This window comes from Passer montanus, unplaced genomic scaffold (genome assembly GCF_014805655.1).
Source record: "Passer montanus isolate IOZ18808 unplaced genomic scaffold, ASM1480565v1 scaffold148, whole genome shotgun sequence".
In the NCBI taxonomy this organism is placed as follows: domain Eukaryota; kingdom Metazoa; phylum Chordata; class Aves; order Passeriformes; family Passeridae; genus Passer; species Passer montanus.
This window is the reverse complement of record NW_024361829.1, coordinates 1,599-22,848: the sequence shown is the minus strand read 5'-3', so window position 1 is coordinate 22,848 and position 21,250 is coordinate 1,599. Positions and strand designations below refer to the sequence as shown.

Sequence of the window (21,250 nt, the reverse complement as noted above, 5' to 3'; positions counted from 1 at the left end):
GGTACCCATGCAGGGGGGCATCATGCCCAGCATGTCCCTTCCCGCAGAGGACTGGGGGGACCAGAAGTGCATGACGGCGCTGCCTTACATCTGCAAGCGAAGCAATGGGACAGCTGTGAAGCCCTCCCTCTTTCCGGTACCTGCTGCCACAAGTGGGGGCTGTCCCCAAGGCTGGGTGCCCTTCCTCAACAAGGTACCACTGGAGGGAGAGGGGACAGCAGGATGGGAGAGGGGGTGGCAGGATGGAGAGGTGATTGCTACTTCCTGGTCTTCCCACCAGCCCTGCGGAGGCACAGAGGGGGTGGCTGCAAAATGGCAGGATGGAAAAGCCTGCACATGTTTTGTGGGGAGTGCTGGGGGGTGCATTTACAGGGATGCTGGGAGACATGCTCTGGGATGGCGAAGGTGAGGTGTGTGCACAGGTTTGCCAGGAGAGATGTGGAAGGTCCAGAGGGGTTGGGGGTGGCCTGCATGAGGGTGTGAAGGGGAGAAGGACCATTGGGGCAGAATGGGGCTGCAGAGGGTGGATGAGTGGGGAAGGTGTAGCGCTCAGGGTGGGGGTCAGCTGCACCTCCTGGCCCATCCTGTGCCCCTGCCTGTGCAGTGTTTCAGCTTCAATGGCCACAACAAAGGCGAGATAGTGAAGTGGCCAGAGGCAAAGCAAGTGTGTGAGAGCCAGGGCGCCATCTTGGCCACCATTGCCAGCCCCCTGGAGCAGGGTAGGTCTCCTCTGCCCCACCACCCCACCAGGTTTCTACCTGCCAGGGGTGGTCCTCAACATTTCACCTGTCATTTGCAGCCTTCATCACATCCATGCTGCCCAACATCTCCTTGGACCTCTGGATTGGCCTACACGATGCCCAGGGGGAGTTCCAGTGGGTGGAGGGGGAACCGCTGCGGCACGTGAGCTGGGCACCTGGAGAGCCCTCAGGCTCCAGCTCTTCCAGCCCCAGTGACAAGCTGGTGAGGGAGATTCCTCATAGCACCCCCATCCCCCAGGAAGGTTTCAGTGCCAGGCCCAGCCTTGGAAAAGGAAAGATTGAGTGGGCTGGGGTGGCTCTCCAAGGGCAGTGCAGGATGCAGCCCTGCAGGGTGGGGGTTTCTGGCATAGGGATCTCTGGTGTAGGACAACAGTGCTAAGGGCAGTGCTGACCTCGTGGTTTGGCTGTGCAGACCAACTGTGTTGTGGTGTGGCATGGCTCACCCCCCCTCTTCACGGGACGCTGGGATGACCGGAACTGCCTGGAGGAGAAACATGGCTATATCTGCCAGAGGAGCATAGGTAGGAGGGGGTTGAGGGGACAGCCCCAGCTCTCTTGGGTGGGGATCTGCCACTGCCACCCTGGTGCCCCATGCTGTGGTGGGACTGGGGAGCCTGGGGCAATGAGTTTACCTTGGGGAGACAGACTTAACTTGGGCAGGTGGGTCCCTGGTCCCAGCCTTTTTTGGGACAGCCCCAAACCTGTGCACACCAGCCAGGTTCGGTGTGTCCCCACAGGGACGCGCATCCTGGTGGACAGCTCCTAGGTGGGGATGGTGCTAGGGTGTCACTGCTTCTCGTTCCTGAGGATGCCCCTCTGCCCTCCCCAGTTGCACAAGGATGTCGCCAGGTGCAACCAGCACAGTACTGCCAGGGACAGCCTGGCCTGGGTAGGGATGGACAAAGGGGTGACCGAGCTGGGATGCAGGAATGTCCTCCGTGCCCTCTGACCATATCTCTTTGCTCCTCCAGACCCGGTCCTGAGCCCTGTGCAGGCACCATTCCCCCCTTCTCCTACCGGCACCCTCTTTTACCACAACAGCACTTACCGCATCCTGCAGAAACCCCTCAGGTGGCACGAGGCACTGCTGCTCTGTGAGACCCTCAATGCCACCCTGGCCACCATCCCCAATCCCTACAGCCAGGCCTTCCTCACGCAGGCCGTCAGCAGCCTGCAGGCTCCGCTCTGGATTGGGTTGGCCAATGATGAGGTGAGGGAACGGGGCAGGCACCTGGGGCATGGGTCCCCAGAGGGATCACAGCAGCCTCCCAGGCACCTCCACCCTGTGGTGTTCCAGGGAGGCCGGAGCTACTCGTGGCTGACGGAGGAGAATCTCATCTACACTAACTGGCAGGATGGGGAGCCCCAGCAGATCACCGGCTGCTCCTACATGGACACGGATGGGAGCTGGCGCACAGCTGGCTGTGATACCAGGCTGCAGGGGGGCATCTGCCAGCTCCAAACAGGTGCTGGCCAGGGGACCTGGGTTAGTCTGGGTGGGGTGTGACCAAGGGTTGGAGGTGGCATCCCACCAGGGACCTTCTGGAACATGTCCTTGTGGGTCTGGGTGCCCCAGTGTGCTCTGGGATCCCACCATCCTGTGCCCCACCACACCTTTAATGTACTATGTGCTCCCCAGGTCACTCCCGCATGCACAAGTGGACCTACAGTGGCAGCTGTCCCAAATCACTGGAGGACTCATCCTGGATCCCCTTCCGGGACCACTGCTACACCTTCCACATGGAGATCACTCTTGGGCAGAAGGATGCCATGAAGAGGTGCCAGAAAGGTATGAGGGAGCTGGGGTTGTAAAGGAGAGTGATGAATCCTTGGAAATGGAAGAGAGTGGGATCCCCAGGATGTTTGTGGGTGCAACAGAGTCCCCTTGTCCCTGTGCCCCTGTCCAGCCTTGGTCAGCTGTCTCCTTGCTGTTTTGTGTTAGGGTTCCCCAATCATCATGTGGTTCACAGGTGAGTCCTGAACTTTGTCGTGTCGGTCACTGCTGCTTCCTAACTCAATCCTCTTAGTTCTGGGCTCCTCCCTAACAGTCTTCTCTCTGCAGTTGGCGGCACAGTGTTGTCCATCCAGGATGAGATGGAGAATGTCTTTGTGTGGGAGCATCTCCAGGCATACGAGGGCCTTTCCAAGGGAGCCTGGCTGGGCATGACCTTCAACCCCAAAGGTACAAAGGAAGGACTGAGGTTTGAAATACTCCGTCAGGCACCTCCATGAATTCCCACCAAGTCTGTGGTGAGCAGAGGAAGCCCTTGGTGGGGGCACCAGTGAGGAGGGCTCATACCATAGTGTGACAGGCGCACCACTGTCTCAGGCTGTGCTAGACATACTGCGTGTGTCCTCCTCTGGCTTGATGGGATAGGAAACCCAAAGCCTTCTTCAAGGCACCGGAGCCTGTGGATTCAGGAAGGTGTGCTGTAGCCTCTGGTCTTCCCCATTACACCTCCCCACCATAGAATCACAGAATCATGGCATGATTTGGGTTGAAAGAGACCTTAAGGCCAGTCCAGTCCCACCCCCTGCCGTGGACAGGGCCACCTTCCACCACACCAGGTTTCCTAGAGCTCTGTCACACTTCCTTGTACTTTCTGAACTGGGGTAAAGGTGGGGTGTCCTCTTCAGCGTCCTTAAGTCTAATTTTCCCATTTCCCAGGTGGCACCTTGGTTTGGCATGACAACAGTGCTGTGAACTACTCCAACTGGGGCCAGCACGACACTGGGCCCAGCATGCTTAGCCAGAACAGCTGCTACTGGATCCAGAGCAGCAATGGCGTGTGGCGTCTAGGCTCCTGCACAAACGTAACCATGGGGGTCATTTGCAAGATCCCCCGAGGTAGGGCTCCCTCTGCTGCCCAAGGCTTCTGGGCTGATGTAGGGTGAGCTGGGGGTCTGGGCAGGGTGGTGCATGGCAGAACTGGCACAGTGGCAGCACCAAGCACATGTTTTGGGTAATTCCCGTGCAGGGGCTTGTATGGGTTGGTGTTGGGGTCTGCAGGTCTCCATTGGGCTCAGTGATGGGCATGCATGTCTCATTGGCTGCATCAGCTCCTTGGGGTAGGATGGGGCCGGTGGTACAGTGGTAGAGCAAAGCCAGAGGACCACCCCAGCTATTCATCACCCATTGCCCATGTGGTGCAGCACTGGGAGCAGTGCAGGGTGTGGGTCCAGAGGTGCTGCTTGTGGGAAGATGGGAGGGTGTCGTGGCTATACACTCACCTATCTATGTTGCCATTGCAGTGGAGGAGAGCAGCTTTTCCAGGGCAGGTGAGTAGTACCATCAGCCTGGGCATAGTACTAGGACTGGAAACCAGGACTGGGAGCCTGTGCCACATCCTGACTTGTGTAAATAATAAAAGGAATGGGGTTTACAGGTGGGGAATGCCATTCCCAAGTGACTTTGGCCTTGACTTAGCACTCCTCAGCAGCAGGAGCCATCCTTTGATGAAGGTGTGTGTCTGCCCAGCTGCTTGCCAGACTCTCCTTCCAGTGTCCACACTGCCTGGTTAGTCAGGGGGATGACCAGCATGTCTGCTGGTAGGATCCCAAAGATCCATCCCAGGCAGCTGCTAAATGTTCATACACACCATAAAAGACCCAGGGAGTCTGCCCAGCCCCAGGAGGTCTGCCAGGAGGAAGATGTCCACAAAACACCAAAGCAGATTGGCAGAGTCACAGAATATGCTGAGCTGGAAGGGACCCACCAGGATCAAGTATCATTGCGTCCAGCTCTTTAAGTGAACGACCGATACGGAAATCAAATCCACAACCTTGGTGTTATTAGCATCATGCTCAACCAACTGAGCTAATCTCATTCCAGTCCTGTCCTGCTTTGACCCAGACCAGGAGAAACAGGCTCTCCAGGGCAGTGGTCAGAGGAAGTGTTTGGTCAGCACTTAGGCACAGGGTGGGATTCTTGGGGTGTCCTGTGCAGGTCCAGGAGTTGGACTTGGTGGCCTTTGTGGGTTCCTTCCAACTCGGGACATTCTATGATTAAATCACCCTGCCCAGAAACATGGGTCTAGCTGGAGCCCCAGCAGCCTCAGCCTCTCCTGCAGGCTGAGGAGGAACAGGAGCCATCTGCCTGCCTCTTAACAGCCTTTCCTCCCTGCAGCTCTGCCAGAGAACACAACAGCCATCGCTGTGGTTGTGCTGTCAACGCTGGCACTGTGCACCGTGCTGGGGGTTGTTGTCTTCCTGTACAAGCGCCGACAGAGCGCAGCGCGCGGCGCCTTTGAGAGCGCTCGCTACAGTCGCACCACCTCCAACCCCAGTGAATCTGCTGAGAAGAACATCCTGGTGTCGGACATGGAGATGAACGAGCAGCAAGACTAATGGCAGAGGGGATGCTGGGGATGGGGATCTGGGGAGGGGGGAGGATGGAGAGCATCATGCACGCTATCCCCATGGTGCACGGGGCAGGGGTGGCAGCAGGACTGGTGCAGCAGGGCAGGGAGAGGGGCTGGGGTCAGGGTTGCAGTCCAGCCAGGTGGGCAAGAGGAGGGAGCCAGGGTCCCTCCTGCCCCACATGTCACTGCCATCACCTCTGGGCTTGTCCCAACCTGCTGGGATTTTCCCTGCAGCAGCTGTGGTGGCAGTTTCAGAGCTAAAAAGTTTTGAGAGAAGTTGCTGCACAAGTTTGAAAGCTTTCCAGCGGCACGAACAGGCTCCAAGACACCTTTGCCTTGGGAGAAGGCAAGCGCAGGGATTCAGGGCCCTGCAGCAGGCTCTTCCTCCAGGAACCGAGCTGGTGTCCGCGAAGACATAGTCCCAGGCAAGAGGTCTCCAAAGCCGATCTACCTCCCCTCTGTGTGCAGCGGCAAGGGCCCTGCCAGCTCCCAGCCCCACCACTGTGCCGCTCCTTCCCTCTCTTCGGCCTCATCCCTGCCTCCAGCAGAAAGCAGCAGAGAGACTGTTGCAGCAATCCCAGCGTGGCGCCCCACAGGATCAGTGATGGAATCCTCTCCTCCCTGGCACATTCCTAGGGCTGTGTACAGGCCCAGTGACGCTGTGGCAGCTTCCCTGTTCCGTAAGCCAGAGCTTGACCCATTTTCTTTGATGTGTATATCTCCCAAATAACTGCATGGGAGAGCACCACAGCAAACTGCTGGCCCAGCCCCTCTGATGGAGGACCTTCAGCACCCCAGACCCCTCAAGAGGAGTTGGGTGCTGAGGCAGGAGATGCTGCCAGAGATCTGGGACCACCCTCTGTGCCTTGCCAGGCGGGGATGGCATGGGGCTGAGGTCACTTGCCATTGGTGCCTTGCTGGGCCCAAAAGCCTGAGGATCAGTGCTGCAGGGTGGGGAGGATTTCGAAGTTTTTGTGGTTGTTTTGAAGTTGGTGGTTGGTTTTTTAAGGAAATTATGGTAGCTTTTGTTGCTATACTGTACTGAGTGCGTGCTGAATATATACGTTTTTTCACACAGCTGACTGGGGTGTGTGTGGTTGCCTGTTTCCATGTAGGGTGTAGCAGAGGAGGAGGTGGAGGAGAAGGAGAAGGAGGAAGGCAGTGTGTGGCTTCCTGCCTTGCTTTTGAGCTGTGCAGGGAGGAGTGGGGGTGCCCAGGGCTGAGCCATCCTCCATCAGCTGCATGCAGCAGCATCCCTCTGATGAAGGATGCCTGGAGACAGCAAGAGTTGTTAGGACCTTGACGATGGTTACCTGCTAAGAATGGGATCCAAAGAGCCCCTTGGACCTCTGAAGTGGGGTGACAGCCCTACAAAAGATGTTGCCTTTAGTCTTCTGCCTCTGAGGCTCGAGTTGGGGTTGGTTTTTCTGCAAAAACAGGAACAAGAAAATTTATGTAAGTCACTTTTTTGACACCCGTGTGGATTTTAAAATCTGTTGATTTCACTTAAGCTGGACATTAAGTGTTTAAGAAACTGTTGGGGGGTGGAATGGGGGAACCAGGTACCGCTGAGTTTTTGTTTAATTTTTGGCAACCTACAAAAGCTGCCATGACATTTCAGGGTGAGGAAGAATCTGGAGCACATAGATCTGCCCCAGCTCCATTTCTCTCTCTCAGCTTTCTCTGCCTTTATTTCCTGAGGTCCTTTCTGTTTGGAGCAGTTGGTTCTGTCCATGAGCCCATGCCTTCCTGATGTGGGAGCTAGAGCCTGAAAAGCCAAGCGTGAATCCCTTATCATCCCCAGCAGCTGGAATTCCTGCTGCAGGGGTGCTTGGAATAGCATACTGAGCTGGAAGATGTGCTGCTGGTGGGGTGGAGGTCTAGGATTAACTCCTTTTGGATGGGCAGAGGAGTTAGGAAGTCCTAAAAAATAAAGATTGAGGTTAGGATTGATGGGCAGGTGTGAGAGCGGAGCAGTGCTGAGGGTGCTGGGGCTCCTTTGAAGTGGTGAGATCCTGTGCAGGGTGGGAGCAGGGCAATGTAAGGCATTTTGGGTGAGATGGTGGGGAGTGATAGGTGCTGGAGGAAATTCTGTGCCATGGAGAGGCTGGGAAGGAGCTCCATAGCCATGCAGGAGGTATTAAACTTGGCTCTCACGCAGTGAGAAGACCTTGCTTAACAGTGTTTTCTTTTTTCCTTTCTTCTGGATTACTTTGTATTTTTTCCTTCTCCTTTGCTTTTGAGAAAATAAATCTGTACTGTCTAGAGAAATACTGTCTGAGAAGAGTTCTATGAGCTGTGGGCAGTGATCAGGATTACAGGGAAATGCATATATGGTTACATGGCATCGTCTATCACCATTAGATAATGTGAAGAATTGCTTAACAGGACCCTGTCAAATATATATATATATATATATATATATATATATATATATATATATATATATTCATATATATATATATATGCTTTTTTTTTTACTCTCTGTGATTTGTAAGATCCTTTTAGAAGCTTGGAAATAAAATTTCCTTACCCACTTCTTTTCTTCCTTTTATTTTTTCCCCTTCCTTTTAATTGGGAAAAGCAAAACTTGTCTTTCCCTATGTCTCAAACAAGTAATGAATATAAAGCTGAAATGACACTTAGATGCCTGCAGCAGAGGAGGTTCCAAGGTGCCCAGGTGAGGGGGATGTTGTATTGATTCCTTGTGTTTTTTGGTTGCATGTCCCATGGATATTATGTCTCTGCTCCACTGGTTTTTTTGAAGTGTTGGCTGGAACGCTCCCACACACCTTCCCTTGCTTGCACTGGTCACTTGGTGCTGTTTCCTCACCTCACTCTTCTTTGGGGCTTCCCGGTCCTTTCAGTAGGCTGGGGCTGTCCACACCCACCACTCCTTTCCCTGGGGTCAGAACCAGCACTGTCCCCCATTGCTCACTGTGCCCGGGAGAGATGCAATTTCATAATCACAGAATCACTTAATCATGGAATTGTTTAGGTTGGGAAAATCCTCTAAGCTCTTCAAGTTCTGCTGTTCCCCCAGCACTGTAAAGCCTACCACTAACCCATGTTCCCAGTTGCCTCATCCACAGCTTTTAAATTTCAATGAAGTTTCTTTTGGGTTTGCTGGGGCCATTTGATTTTGTCTTTGATTGGGTGAAGACCACAGGGCAGGCACCTGGAGCAGAAACTTTCAGGATGCTTTGAAGGAAGAAATTCTTTCTCTCTTCTATTGTTTTTTCACCCAAGAGATGGGAGGATCTCGGGAGGGCTGCTCTGTTTAATTGCAAACAGCAGTGGAAACAACGCAGAGGGACACTCCACTGCAGCAGGGAAAAGGAGACTGGACTCACCTTCCTTCTGGAGCTTAAACCCTCCTCAGGGTGACCTGACCTGAATTCAGGTATGTGTTTCCTTTTCAAACAAAGCTCAGCAAAGCTTGTACTACTGGTGTGAGACAGTGAAGATCAGAATGTGTTTTATTTATTTATATTTTAATCTAAAAGGAATGTGGCCTTTGGGGAAAAGAACAATTTCTAGTAAGCAGAGGCCCTTTCTCACAGGCCTGAAGAATGCCTTTTATCAACTCTTCTAAACTTGAACTGAGCATGCTCATTTTAAAAGACGTTTTAGAAAATTCCATGAGATCTGGTTCAGAACGGGTTAATCTGGAGAAGGATACAAAATAGCCTCATTATTGCAATCCCCTTTAATTTCCCTGCTGAATACCAAGGTATCAGATAGAGGGAAGGCATCGAATCCAAAGCAGGCAACCAGCACATTCTAAATTAGTCTCTGGTAGGTGAGCTGCCCATTAGCCCACAGATCAGCCCTGGATCATGGGCTAGTGTGGGAGTGTGGAAGGGAAATGTCCCTTTTATTTTCAGAAGAAGTTTATAGCGCATGTAAGGGCAGCACACCACACCCAGACCCCAGGCTGGGCTTCATCTGATAAATCTGAGTCAGCTCAGGGTGTTGGCACAGCCTGAGCCTGCCGTTGTGCCTGCTCTGGTGCACTCACTGGGCGCTGGGAGATCTAAATTGGGTCAGGTGAACAGGCACCTATTTTGAATAAAAACAGGAGACTAGGGCAGCTTGGTGAGCTGCAGTGTCTACATCGCACCTGATGGCAGGTGAACAGAATCCTGCCCTCAAAGGCTAAATCCCTCAATTTGATAGGTAAAAACAGACCTAAGCTGCTTATGCCTTACTCATCATCTGCATTGAATACTTGTAGCCATGCACTGAGATGGCCCCAATATCCACAGTGTGTGGGAAGCACAGGCCATGCAGAAACTATGCTCAGTTCTACTTAAGGCATGTGGTAGGTTTGTCTACAAGCTGTAGCTAGCAGAGTGCAGAGAGGGTGAGGAGCCTGCTCAGCTGAGCTGCTCTTTGCCACTCAGATTCAACACAGTAGTGCTTATGAAGGTCAAAATTCAATGTTATATGTTCAGAAGCATGAATATGCTGAGGGGCTGCAGCACAACAGAGGTCAGGGCTTTGCAGAGCCATGGATGTGTCTGGGCTGTGACCAGTGGCCACTGCCTTTTTGACTCAAATTGCTCTTGGCAGCTGTTTTTATTTCACCCTGTGGTAAAAGCCGCTACTCTGAAAACAACCAGTTTGTGCAAAACGAGTCACCACAAGACCTTTGTTTCCTCATTCCCAGAAGCCAAGAATAAGCCTGACTCAGAAGTTACTCATCTGTGTGGGATAAAGGGGGAATCCAATGTTCTGTGAATGTGGTGTCTGCTTAGTAAGTGATTTTGTTCAGGAATAATCAAATATGCTGGGTGCTCCTCACTTGGGATGATTCCTCGTTCATGCTTAATTGTTGCCTTATAATTCACACAGTCAGTACTCAGTTTTTAAGGTCCAATGTGAACACCAGTGAGCACAGTTCCACATATGGATCAGGTTTCCAGTGATGGACAATAACCAGTATGGAGTTAACCAGCAACATAGGGGATAATAAGTCCCTTAAAATGTACAAAATTATGCCATCTCATCACAGAGTAAAAAGAATTTAAATGTATTAAGCAATATGTTCCAAGTTCATGTAATTGAGAAAATGTGTAAATCAGGCAAGAATTCAAAAAGTTCTTGTGTCTCTGTCTCTCTGGGTCCCTCCCAAGAACCCCGGCCAGCCCCAACTGACAGCAAGGGGACACTCTCTGGTGCCGCGAGGATACTGAAGGCAGCTGGGCTAGTCGCCTTTGCATCAGAGGAGACGCCAGAGATGTCGGTAGAGGGTAAAAGGGCCGACTCTTAGCAGGGGTTAATCCAAGGTTTTATTCTGAGCTCCTGGGAGCTCCCACAGCTCAGGGGGCCTGCTGCTGAGAGCCCCCGGAGAGGTGCCAAGGTTACATTTAAAGGAAGGTGGAAACCAAAAGTAGATACGTTTGCTAACCAGTAAAAGAAACTTCAGGTACGGAAACTTAGGGAATGGATATTTGGGATAGCGTATGGGGTAGCACTTGGGGGGTTGACCCCTGGCCTCGGACTAATCACTCGACCTGGACCAAAAGTTCTAGATAGAGAGGATGGGATGCTGAGTGACTGACAGAGAGCCAGGGCGGGGATTTGGGGATGATCTCAACACAGGAGAAGGAATACACAGGTAGAGGGAGGGGGTACAATCTGGGGTAAGCCATTTGGGAAAAATAGGGGGATACAAAGGCAAAACCATTACAAAGTATAAAAACACACTACAACATTCATGTACAAATCTGAGCCTTAAAAATAAGCTTAAAAGAATTCATACAGCAAATTTGTACTGATCAATTATTTTGCTGAGATGCAAATGGTCTAGGCTTCTTACTGTACAGTGCAGCGAAGGGTTCAGGCTCTTTCCTAGCTTCACTTCCAAATAATATCTGCATTTTCTAGTTGCTTTCCATGGATTCAACTCTGTGTGTCAGCATTCAAGTCAAGATCTGAGCAATTGTTTTCCTTCTGCCTACATTCTCCCTCATAAAACAAAGGAAAATTCCCACTTTGTTGAGGCCATGGAAGTTGTTAGACAATGTCAAATACAAGAACTTTCCTGAAAGTTCATCACACTCAAGCTGAGAGAAAACACTCTGTGTGTTATTCACAGATGTAAAAGTGTGCTCTGCTCCCCTTGGCTGGAAGCTGTGGACAGGATCACATCACTTTATAAGCTCAAACTCTAATCAGAAGAAACCTCAGAAGTAAAATATGTCAGTGTTAGATGTGACTCCAGACACACCAGGGGACTGCAGGAATCTCCACAGCTTGTGATTTTAAAGGTTAAGGGAGCTTAGTTATAAACACAACTTACTAGCCAACTGTTTCCAATTAGGCGAGGCAGTTTTAGGACATAATCAACAGAAATGCCGTTGACTTCACTACTAGTTACCTTAACCTATGGTCTTTGAAAGTAATTAGCTGTCAGTGCTTGGACTTTAAAAGACAACAGTAGAAATTTAAAAGCACTGTGTGACATAAACATGCTTGTTTTAGCTTTAGTTAAAGTAGGAGAAAAGTAGGAGTATTAAAAAAACAGTGAAAAGGGTACTTAATACAAAGGCTTCTTGGTGGAATTCCAAGGTCATAAGAGTTTAAATGTTTTTCTCAGAGTCAGGATCTCAGGAAGAACGAAAGGTGGTTTAGAATTCCTTTCTTCATCAACAAGAAAAAAAACTAAGTGAAGTTTTCAAGATGAAAAGCCATTGCTTTCTCTTAAGCTTGGAAATAGAGAACAATCACTGAATAATTATTTTGATTGCCAGTTATCTGCACAGTTATCTTGCTGTTCTGCTCTCTAAGGCACCTGCACAACCCCTTCCAAACTTGGTTCTACTGCCCATCTGAGGGTACAAAAGCTTCCTCCGCATTCAAAGGCTGTTTATCAAAGGCTGTGATGTAGCCTTCATTTATACAGTTTGACTTTGAGAAAGTATAAGGTGTAAATAAGGTTTTCTGATTACACATAAACTTCTAAGAACTGCTGTGTCTTTTTGCTTAAAATGGGAATTTTGTAATCCTTACAGTAGTGTTGGTAAGCTTTAATATGTGGAAAAACTTTTCAAGCCACTGCTTGCAAATCATGCAAAATCATGCAGAGTCCTCCTTGCTTAGCTTAGCTATTATTTACAATACAGCTGAAAAAGCAGTTTTCTTTTTGATGGGTTTGTCAAATTTATAGCATTGTTAACTCTCCAATATTATATAAGAAGTAAATTTAGTCCATTCAGTAACTACCAGATGTAGTTCTTTTGGCATACTGGCTAGATGGGGACAGTGTTAAAAAAAAAAAAAAAAAGCAGGAAGGTTTATTTAGAAGAGACATGATCACTAATTAATTAAAATTTAATTCAAAACACGATTTTATACTCTAAGGAATGTGTAAGCATGAACAAATCACTTTTTTTCTCTCCGTATTTGAGAACATTTTGCCCCGTGCTCTAATGGAAGATGATATGCTGGAAATGGAAAGAGCAAGTCCTGCTATAGGAATTCCTCACTGCTGGAGATAATGGGATAGAGCTTGTGAAAGTCCCAGCTGTAATCAGGCAGGCAGTTACTAGATGTCACTGCAGCTCCAGCCAACAGCACCAGAAGAGTTCTCCTTTGGCCAAAACCCATGGAAGGGGAAGCGCATCCATGAAAAGAAAGGGACTCACTCCAGCTGCTCATGCTTTGCTGGGAACCTGAGTTGTGTTATAGACACAGGAGCTGAAGCCTTGCTCCACTCATTTGGCATTTCACATTGTTCCCAGTCATTTCAAGCCTTTTAAATCCAATTTATATGTGGTATTTTTCCTGTAACTGGCATGTTTGAAAGAGAAATGTCACTTTAGCAGCAGCATCACAATCTGCAACTTCATCGTCAGCTCCTCGGTAGACGGATCTACAAGACAACAAAATATCTGTCAGTCACCAGGAAAATGCCTGTTTAAAATATGCATTCTCAATTTTCTCTTCATTGCACAGACAATAGATTGCAATAGGACCTGGAAGGTGAAGGAAAAGCATCTGGTTTGGCCAAAGAAGGCAAATTCACACTCTGGAGAATATTATTATGCTATGGTAATAAATAATTTACTATTAAGAAAGTTTTCTTGCCTTTGTATTTGCATTTTATTTCAACCTTTTAAAGAAATGCAAACCCATTTATCAGTTGAGGGACAGGAGTTCCTGTTCTATAACACAATTCAGCAGTGTTACATCAGGAACAGGGAGTTAATCTCTTTATAGCTAACAATCATTGTCCACAAAAGTTAGTTAAATAGGAAGTTTACTTTGCCTAAATAGCCATTAAAAAAACAGAATTGGGACAAAGAAAATACCTCTGTAATGGAAAATAGATAAAATACCTGTGCATTGGACAGTTTAACCCCAAGATCAAAGTGAAGGTTGTGAGTAGGAACTTTGGAGGCAGCAGATTTACAATTGCAAGGCAAAGAGCAAATGTAAAATGTTATACTCAGACATAGGAAGTGAGTGATCCCTGACTCACCAGGTTATAGAAGTATCAATAAAAAAATAAGTTCAAGCAAGTTTCATAACAACATTTAAAATTTTCTTCTCATTGATTCAATAAAAAACCCTCTTGTTCATAGAATATGTTCTAGGGTAGGTATTGCAGTGGCTTCGATGTACTGCAGGATTGAAGATGATTTTATTTTCCTGCAGTAATGGTCACATTCAGGAAAAGCTGTGAGGAAAAATGGAGTTTGAAGGGAGGGAAAGGGGGCACAGATTGAAAGAGTTTGTTGAACAACAAAGACTGCTGAAAACATATTTTTTTAAAATCAGTAATACCAGCACCTCTTTAAAATTCCTGTCTGGAATTCAAGGTAAAAAAAAAAATTACAATTGCGACTAGGTTTCAGGTTTCAGCAGGTTACTAGGAGTCCCAACATCCTTCTGAACTCAGCAGGCATGGGCACCTAAAAATCCAATGGTTAAAAGCAGTTGTAGGTCTTGAATCCTGAGAAAAGAAACAACCCAGAAAGTTTCCTCAAAGGATAAGGTTTCGGCCAGTCTTCGTTCAGACACTGAACCTGGTGTGGAAAACAGCTTGGGGCTCCTTCTCTGTTTGATGTAGTCCTGCTCTTTGACATCACAGCTGTATGAGTAAATGCTCAATGCTCTAACCCACAGAATCCAATATCATCTTGCAAGTAAAAGCAGAATATTTTCTTACAGAAAATATAAGAAATTAGAAATTTGCTTAGTTTGTCATGACACCTTAAAAAGTAATCCACCTCCTTGCCCTAGTTTGCATGTGTCAATGCCTCACTGTTAGCAATGCTCTGGTAAACAGGGTGGGTATGTAGAATTTCCTGATCAGCTCAAAGGAAAGAAAGCACAATGACTTTGTTAGAATTAAATGAGAACAAAAGACTTACTAAATGCAAAAAGTCTTTAAGGAGATGCCAGCATTCTTCCTAGATGTTCCACGAAAAGCTTATAAGTGCTGGTACAGGCAATTTCATTTTATTGAAACGAAGAATCAGGGATCGCCAGCACATAAAACATGGAACCAATTGCATTTTAGTGCAACAAACTTTCAGAGAATTAAAGGACTAAAGCCCAACAGACAGAACTAGTACATTGTGGGGGTTTTCTTTTTTCTTGTCATTGTTTATTTGTTTTGTGGAGAACTTCAATTAAATAGCTTTACTTCACACTTGATACCATGTAAATTTTCCTAATTTCTGAAACTTGCCTTTCCTGAATTTTTTTCCTCTCTCTTTTGATGTCTAATGTGTTTCATTTATATCTAACATCCCTCTTGACAATTCATGAGATTATTAATATTTAATGGGAACAACTAAACAAGAATTTTGTAAAAATGTAACGTCTTTGGTGTTCTAAGCTCCAAAGCTGACTTTCATTTTCCTCTGCTTTAGGCTGTCTTGAGCACAAGAAGAAAGGCAGCCAAGATTGATAAAGGTTTCCCATTTTAACACTGATTAGATGTACAATTTAATATAGCTAGAAAAAGCAAAGAGAAAAAAAGAAAAAGCAAAAAATAAATACTTTATTTTCTTTGTAAGAAAATAAAGTATGGAAATGCTTAAAAGAGAGGACAAGTGCAGAAGTCCTTAAGATACAGTAAAGCTTTGGATTACATTCAATATCAAAATTACTTGTAAACAGACATGGTTTGCCATTAAATTTTACCCATCTATTATTTTATACTTAAAATATTTTTTTTAATTTAAACATCTGGTACTAAGACAAATCTAAAGTTGTAAATTTTTATGATTTTTTAAAAAGTGTTAGCTTTTGGCTTTACACATGGGAAATGACTACCAGACCATCAGATATTTTTATGGATATAACAATGATTTAATAATGTGCTGATAACACTCAAACTTCAGAGTACAACAGAACTTAAACTAGGACTAAAGAATAGAATGTATTCTTCTGAGATTCATGTGGGAGAGAGTGTGTCATCTGCACTTGGTGTTTGTCATTTCCAAGTCCAGTTTGAACTGAGACTGAAAGAGAGGTGCATGAACATGACATTTGCTGATACAACCTGTGTGGTCATTTCAGCTCAAGGCCATTTGCCCCTTCCTCACAGGCTGGCACGTGGAACATGAGGAAATCTCTATCCTCCCTTTGGGCTTTGGCTGATGGGAGGGGGGAGACAGGGCTTTTTTTAAAACCCAAAGCTCTCCTATAACTGAAAACTCCTGGTTTCACTCCCTGTTATACATCCAAGCTATAGAAACATGGACCTGCATCGGTGAAAGGTGAAATGATGCAAACAGCTCAGCAGCAAAAGAGTACTGATGGTAAACTTTTATTAAAACAGGATCAAAGTCTCATCAATTGTCCACCACAGACGCAGGACTGCGCCACCTTTGGGACAGTGTCTCTGCTCTTTTATTTTTCCTGTGATGATTTATTTTCATGGAGTGGACTGACTCAGGTATCAAAAAGCACATGTACTTCACAACTGAATGTAAATGATTCTGTATCAAAATATTTGAATGATCAACTGATAAAATATTGAGAAAATCCACCCTGAACCCCTGCCATGGCTCTGTTTTAATTCAGTATTATCTCTGAAGTGCTTGTTTGAAAGTGGTTTTGCTTTCATTCTGCCAGTTGCTGACAGCCTCCTCAGGAGGGTTTTCAGCCAGGCCATCTGTAACCTCTGGCTGCAACATTGCATCATTTGACACTAAAGCTATAACTTCAATTCTTGATTATTTTAGGAAAATTATAGCAAATCAAAATATTTAGCATTTTGTACTGTTTCTCCTGCTTGCAGTAAATGTACCACATGTATGAAGGGGCTTGTGTGACAGGAGAGGGAGTTGGACTGATTTAGAGCATATTTGACCATGTAATGCTGGGGCAATTAATAATTGAGGCTGCTCAGAAACCAGACTCATTCTGGCTATAATTCTGAGCTGCTGCTATATGAGTCCCACCCACCAGAGCAGATTCTACACCTAGTCCTCTCACCTGTTACTTGCTATCTCACACCTGAAGCCAGCATTTCAGAGGTATTTCTAGATTACCTGGTTATGCTGTTAAAAATGTGACACATAGGTAATTTATGCTGTTATGGAATATGAAGTGGATATATGTTATAATGTTTAAAAGGGGTATACAAGAATGTTTTAAACTCACATGCGGGGTCTGAGGATTGCTACATTCTATGGGAGGACTACATACCATTGCGAAAACTGCAGCCAACAGCAGAGAGAGATCTAATTTACAACGGAAAGAACTTAGCCTGGGTGGAGATCAACTGCACCTGAGATCATCAAGTGCTGAGATCAAGATAGCAGGAGCTATCGGAGAACTTGGATTCGAATGTCAAGTTCCTGTAACTTCACCTCAGTCATAATTTCCAGCCAGGAACTACATTGTCAAACCCAGCTTGGAGAAAGAGGACAACATGAATATGTTTGACTAGCGCTCGTTGGCTGGCCAGGAACTGTATTGTCCAGTTCAACTTGAAGAAAGGAGACAACATGAATATGATTGACTATGAAAAGAACAAGAGAGACTCTCCCTTGGGCCACAAAAAGGGTATAAAGCCTAACTCCACCAGACGATGGGGTGAACAGACAGGTCCGATGCGATAAAGGTCGGCTCACGGTTCACCCAGTGTCGATTCCCAGGGTCAACACTGTCCTTTTTTTGGTGGCTTTCGAGACTGTATACCGGTTGTGCAATAAATTCTATTTTTTTATTATTGATTTGGCTCGATCAATTTTTACCTATAACAAAAAGATGAGATTTTCCACAGTGAGGCTCCTCTAAGCAGTTAAAGTTATCTTTTGCAAGGTAAGATGAACCACATATAGAATAGTATATTTCTATATCTTAGACTGTACACTGACCTTAAAAAAACTGTGGCCAACTGATATTGGTTCGTACTCAGGATATCTAAAATTAATCTCCCTTCTTTTGCCCAATTTTTGGGAGTGTAAAATTGTCTGCTGAGTTCAGCTAGCACTGGTGCTGCATTCAGTTTTTTGCATGGCAAATGGAAATGTTTTAATATTATTATAATAGACAGTCAAAATGACATTTCAAGTGAGAATTTGTGGATTTGCCAAAATCTAATACACCACAGAGAGGTGACTTATGTGCTTCATCTCAAAGTATTACTTCACTTTTTATTGTGAACCAATGGTTTTTCAGGAGAAAACTGTGAGATTGCTTGGTTCTTTGGTTTTTTTTGAGAGATATTGTCTTGTTTTTAACGATGTTCAGCCATAACTAAGCCCAAAATACCCACTAATTTTAAGGGTACGCATATAACAACACTAACAATAAAAGAAAATAATTATTCTTATCACAGTGTTATTTTAAAACGGACATTTCAAAATTAGAAGACTATAAAGATTCACAAAAATCCAACATCTCATATCCTGGGCTCTAATTAAATCCCTCCAAACCTCAAGACAGTCAGGAAGTCACTATCCCTGTAGTTTCAGGATGACTGATGAAAGACTTCAGACAAACCACAAGCAGCCACTGGATCAGTTCATATGACTTTTTTTAGAGCAGCTCAAGTACACCCCTAATGGTCCAGTGAAAAGATGTTCTATGAATTAAAAACCATAAAAAATGTCCTTCCAGAGAGCTTTGCAAGGTACAGCACATAGTCCCATACAGAGTTTGACTGCCAATTAACTGGAAACTTTCATCCACTGTTTTGCAGCTTGTAACAAGCTAAGAGAGGGGAAATGGATTCTAATTTGACATGTCCATAGGGTTGATCCTCTGACTTCATCCCAAATGACAGCACCACAAATGGATCCTAAGTCCATGTGTATGCCTGAAATGAATGGAAAAATGATAGATCTCTCAAGATGAAAATCGTATTCATGTTATAAATGAGAAGCTTGACTAGGCCAATATTCAAGCAGCAATCAATTTATTAATTAATATGGTAAAGTATGAGCGCTGGGTACAGTGGGGGAAGTTTTCCCTCCAACTGCACACCAATAGTTGAGGCTTACAGGTATTTATAGAGGTACATATAAGCTTTCTCAGCACTTTCTATTTCCAATTTTTATGTCACAATTCTATACACTATTGTGATTTAGTTTTTCTCAGGATGTATCCCAGAAAGGAGTATCCCCAGATGGTGGGGGTCCGGCTTCCATAAGAAGAAAGAAGTCTCCCGGCTGGTGAGGACCAGATTCCAGATGTGGGTTCACCTTTTAATTGCAAGGACTATAAATCTCATAACAGTGATGTCCAGCTTCCCTTGGTCGAAACTATCAGTCCTTGAGTTTATGTTCCTCTTCCCTTCTCAAGCTGCTTTTCACTGTTTTGTTAAGGCGTTGAGACAAGCATGTTTCCTTCTTATATATTCTAAAGCTATAGTTTCAAAGATCCTTACTACAAGCAATATTCTAAAATTATACTTCAAAAGGTTATTATTGCAAAAGTCTTTAAGGCTTAACGACAAGCAGAAAGTTCCTGCCAAACAGCAACATCCTTAAAGCTTTAATTCAAATGCTCCTAAGTCAACTTAAGACTTATAAAGGTTAATTGTGAAATAAGGATAGGTTCAAAGGCCTCCTTCCATGCTTTACTTCCTCTTTTATTTATTAGAATTCATCTTTATAACTGTTCCATGGTCGGTTTCCACACATCACAATCACAAATACACATGTTGTCTGTATGTACCTGACACAAAACACAGCTTTGTATTTCACATTCACCAAACCAAGAAGAGCTTTCAAATGAATTGGGATGCTTATCATAAGAACAAGTGCTGGAAAAAGACCTCATCAAACCCGTATGTCTCCTCATGTAAATCAGCACTGTCAAAAAAGTCCTTACAGGCCTGATGTCCTAGTCATTCCCAGTAAAAAGAGCTCAACAACAAAAGAGAACTGATAAAGTGCTATAACACTCAGAAGAAAGCAGTGAGGATGTGACTCAATATTATAGATAGATAATATAATGTTTGGCTCTCACAATTAGGGGATTAATATTTTGTGTATATTAAAGAAGTTTTATTGATGTAAGGTTGTTATTGTGGTTTGTTGTTTAGATGTCCTCTATTCTCCCCATAGTCCCCTTTCCCACCTCCGTATCGTTGCCACGGTTCGGAGGATATAGGGTGGGACGCGAAGTAAGAGGGAAGTGGGAGAACCGCAAAAGGCAGGATGCGAATGAAAGAGGGGCAGGGAAGAAAAAGAAAAGAACCCACGGAGGGAATCGCAAGCGAGAGAGGAACTCAAGATCACCTCGGACCGTTAGGCTGAGAGTCACCGGCTATAGGGGGTGTTAGAACAGCAAGGACCACGCCCGTCCAGGGCCGCGGGAGGCGGGCAGTGGCGGAAAGCCGCGGGCGGTAAGAGGCTGCCGCTAAGTGCTGCAGCGCCTCGGGGCGCGGCACTACCGGTGCTCAGGGGCCAGCCCGCGGGCGGGCGCTGATCCACGTGGGCTGCGGTGACCCGGGGCCACCGGTGGCTGGAACCGCCGATCGGTGGGGGCCGCGCTCGTAGATCAGAAGGTTCCGTGTGCGCGGGGCCGCCAGCAGCGGGAACCGCAGTCGGCGGGCACCAGAAGCGGCGGAAAGCTGCGGGCAGCGAGAGGGCCGCCGCTAGCTGCAGGGACCGAAAGCGCTAGCCACGGTACAGCCCCGGCGCCGCAGGTTCTCCTGTGCAGGGCTGCCGGCGGCGACTGCGAGGCGCCCAGCACGGTCGCGCCCGGCGGGGCGGACCCGCTCGGCGGGGTTTTCGGGCCGGGAATCCACGTGGGCGACAGCGACTCGGGGGCACTCGTGCAGTAGCAGCACACGGGGGCGCGGGAGCCCCAGCCCGCCGCACTCCCTGGCGCCGAGTGGAAGCCACAACTCCTGGTGGGTGGGCCGGGAGAGGGAGGAGCCGATACTGGCAGCGTGCAGTGAAGCCCGGGCAGAAATCACATCAGCTCACTTTAGCAGGAGCAGTGAGTAGCCTAATGTCTCGCTGGTTCTCTGTTTGCTTTTGCTTTCTTAGAGAAAGGCAGGGATTTTAAATTTTTTTTCTTTTCTTTGTCTTCTCTTAGCTGTTAAGAAAGCAAGATTATCTTGCAAAGATCTGTGAGTAGCTATTAAGAGGGGGCTTTTGTTGCAAAGGGCTGAAAGAAAGAAATGGGCCTAAGAACAAGTAAAGAATTCCCAAGGGGAGGGAAAAATGAAAGGATGATCCTAAACAGTCCCCTGGGAAGAAGACTAACCTGGTGGAGATGTGACCCCAACACCAAGAGTGAAGATAAGGTTATGCAGTATTGTGTGATAGAGTGGACTAAGAGGGAGACTGGATCCAACCAGGTGTACAGGCCGCGGTGAGTTGAAAGAAGAGTTGGATGTGTCTGGTTTTAAATATCCATATAAAAATTAAATAACAACCCCAGTACAGATCAGGGAGACATGGTGTATGCTTTTTTTCCTCCCTTTTGCTGCCTCCTACCTTTTTATCTGTCAACTCTAACTTTTAGTCAAGTGTAGCACAGAATAGTCATTCTACACTCAAATTTAGTGTTTTGAGTAAAAAGTTATCAATTTTATATTAAGGTTGCAGAATTAAAACAAGTTGGACCAGTTGCTGTTAAGTTGAAGGTTTGACTATTTGTTGTTGATAGCTTCATGTTGCAGTCACCTATTGTTGAGAG

The 21,250-nt window shown here is 46.5% G+C and overlaps 1 protein-coding gene across 1 annotated transcript in view; it reads left to right on the top strand.

The window, feature by feature from the left end:
- The window catches only part of MRC2 (mannose receptor C type 2), a 28,731-nt gene extending 21,166 nt beyond the window's left edge, over window positions 1–7,565 (top strand). Inside the window, exons 20-30 of the mRNA XM_039701056.1 lie at window positions 48–193; window positions 605–719; window positions 800–963; window positions 1,174–1,282; window positions 1,733–1,971; window positions 2,059–2,227; window positions 2,401–2,550; window positions 2,824–2,943; window positions 3,430–3,609; window positions 4,014–4,040; window positions 4,888–7,565. Of these exons, the coding sequence (XP_039556990.1) occupies window positions 48–193; window positions 605–719; window positions 800–963; window positions 1,174–1,282; window positions 1,733–1,971; window positions 2,059–2,227; window positions 2,401–2,550; window positions 2,824–2,943; window positions 3,430–3,609; window positions 4,014–4,040; window positions 4,888–5,108 (1,640 nt within the window). The 3' untranslated portion in view covers window positions 5,109–7,565. The remainder of the gene's footprint in view (window positions 1–47; window positions 194–604; window positions 720–799; window positions 964–1,173; window positions 1,283–1,732; window positions 1,972–2,058; window positions 2,228–2,400; window positions 2,551–2,823; window positions 2,944–3,429; window positions 3,610–4,013; window positions 4,041–4,887) is intronic.
- Window positions 7,566–21,250: the final 13,685 nt, after the last annotated feature.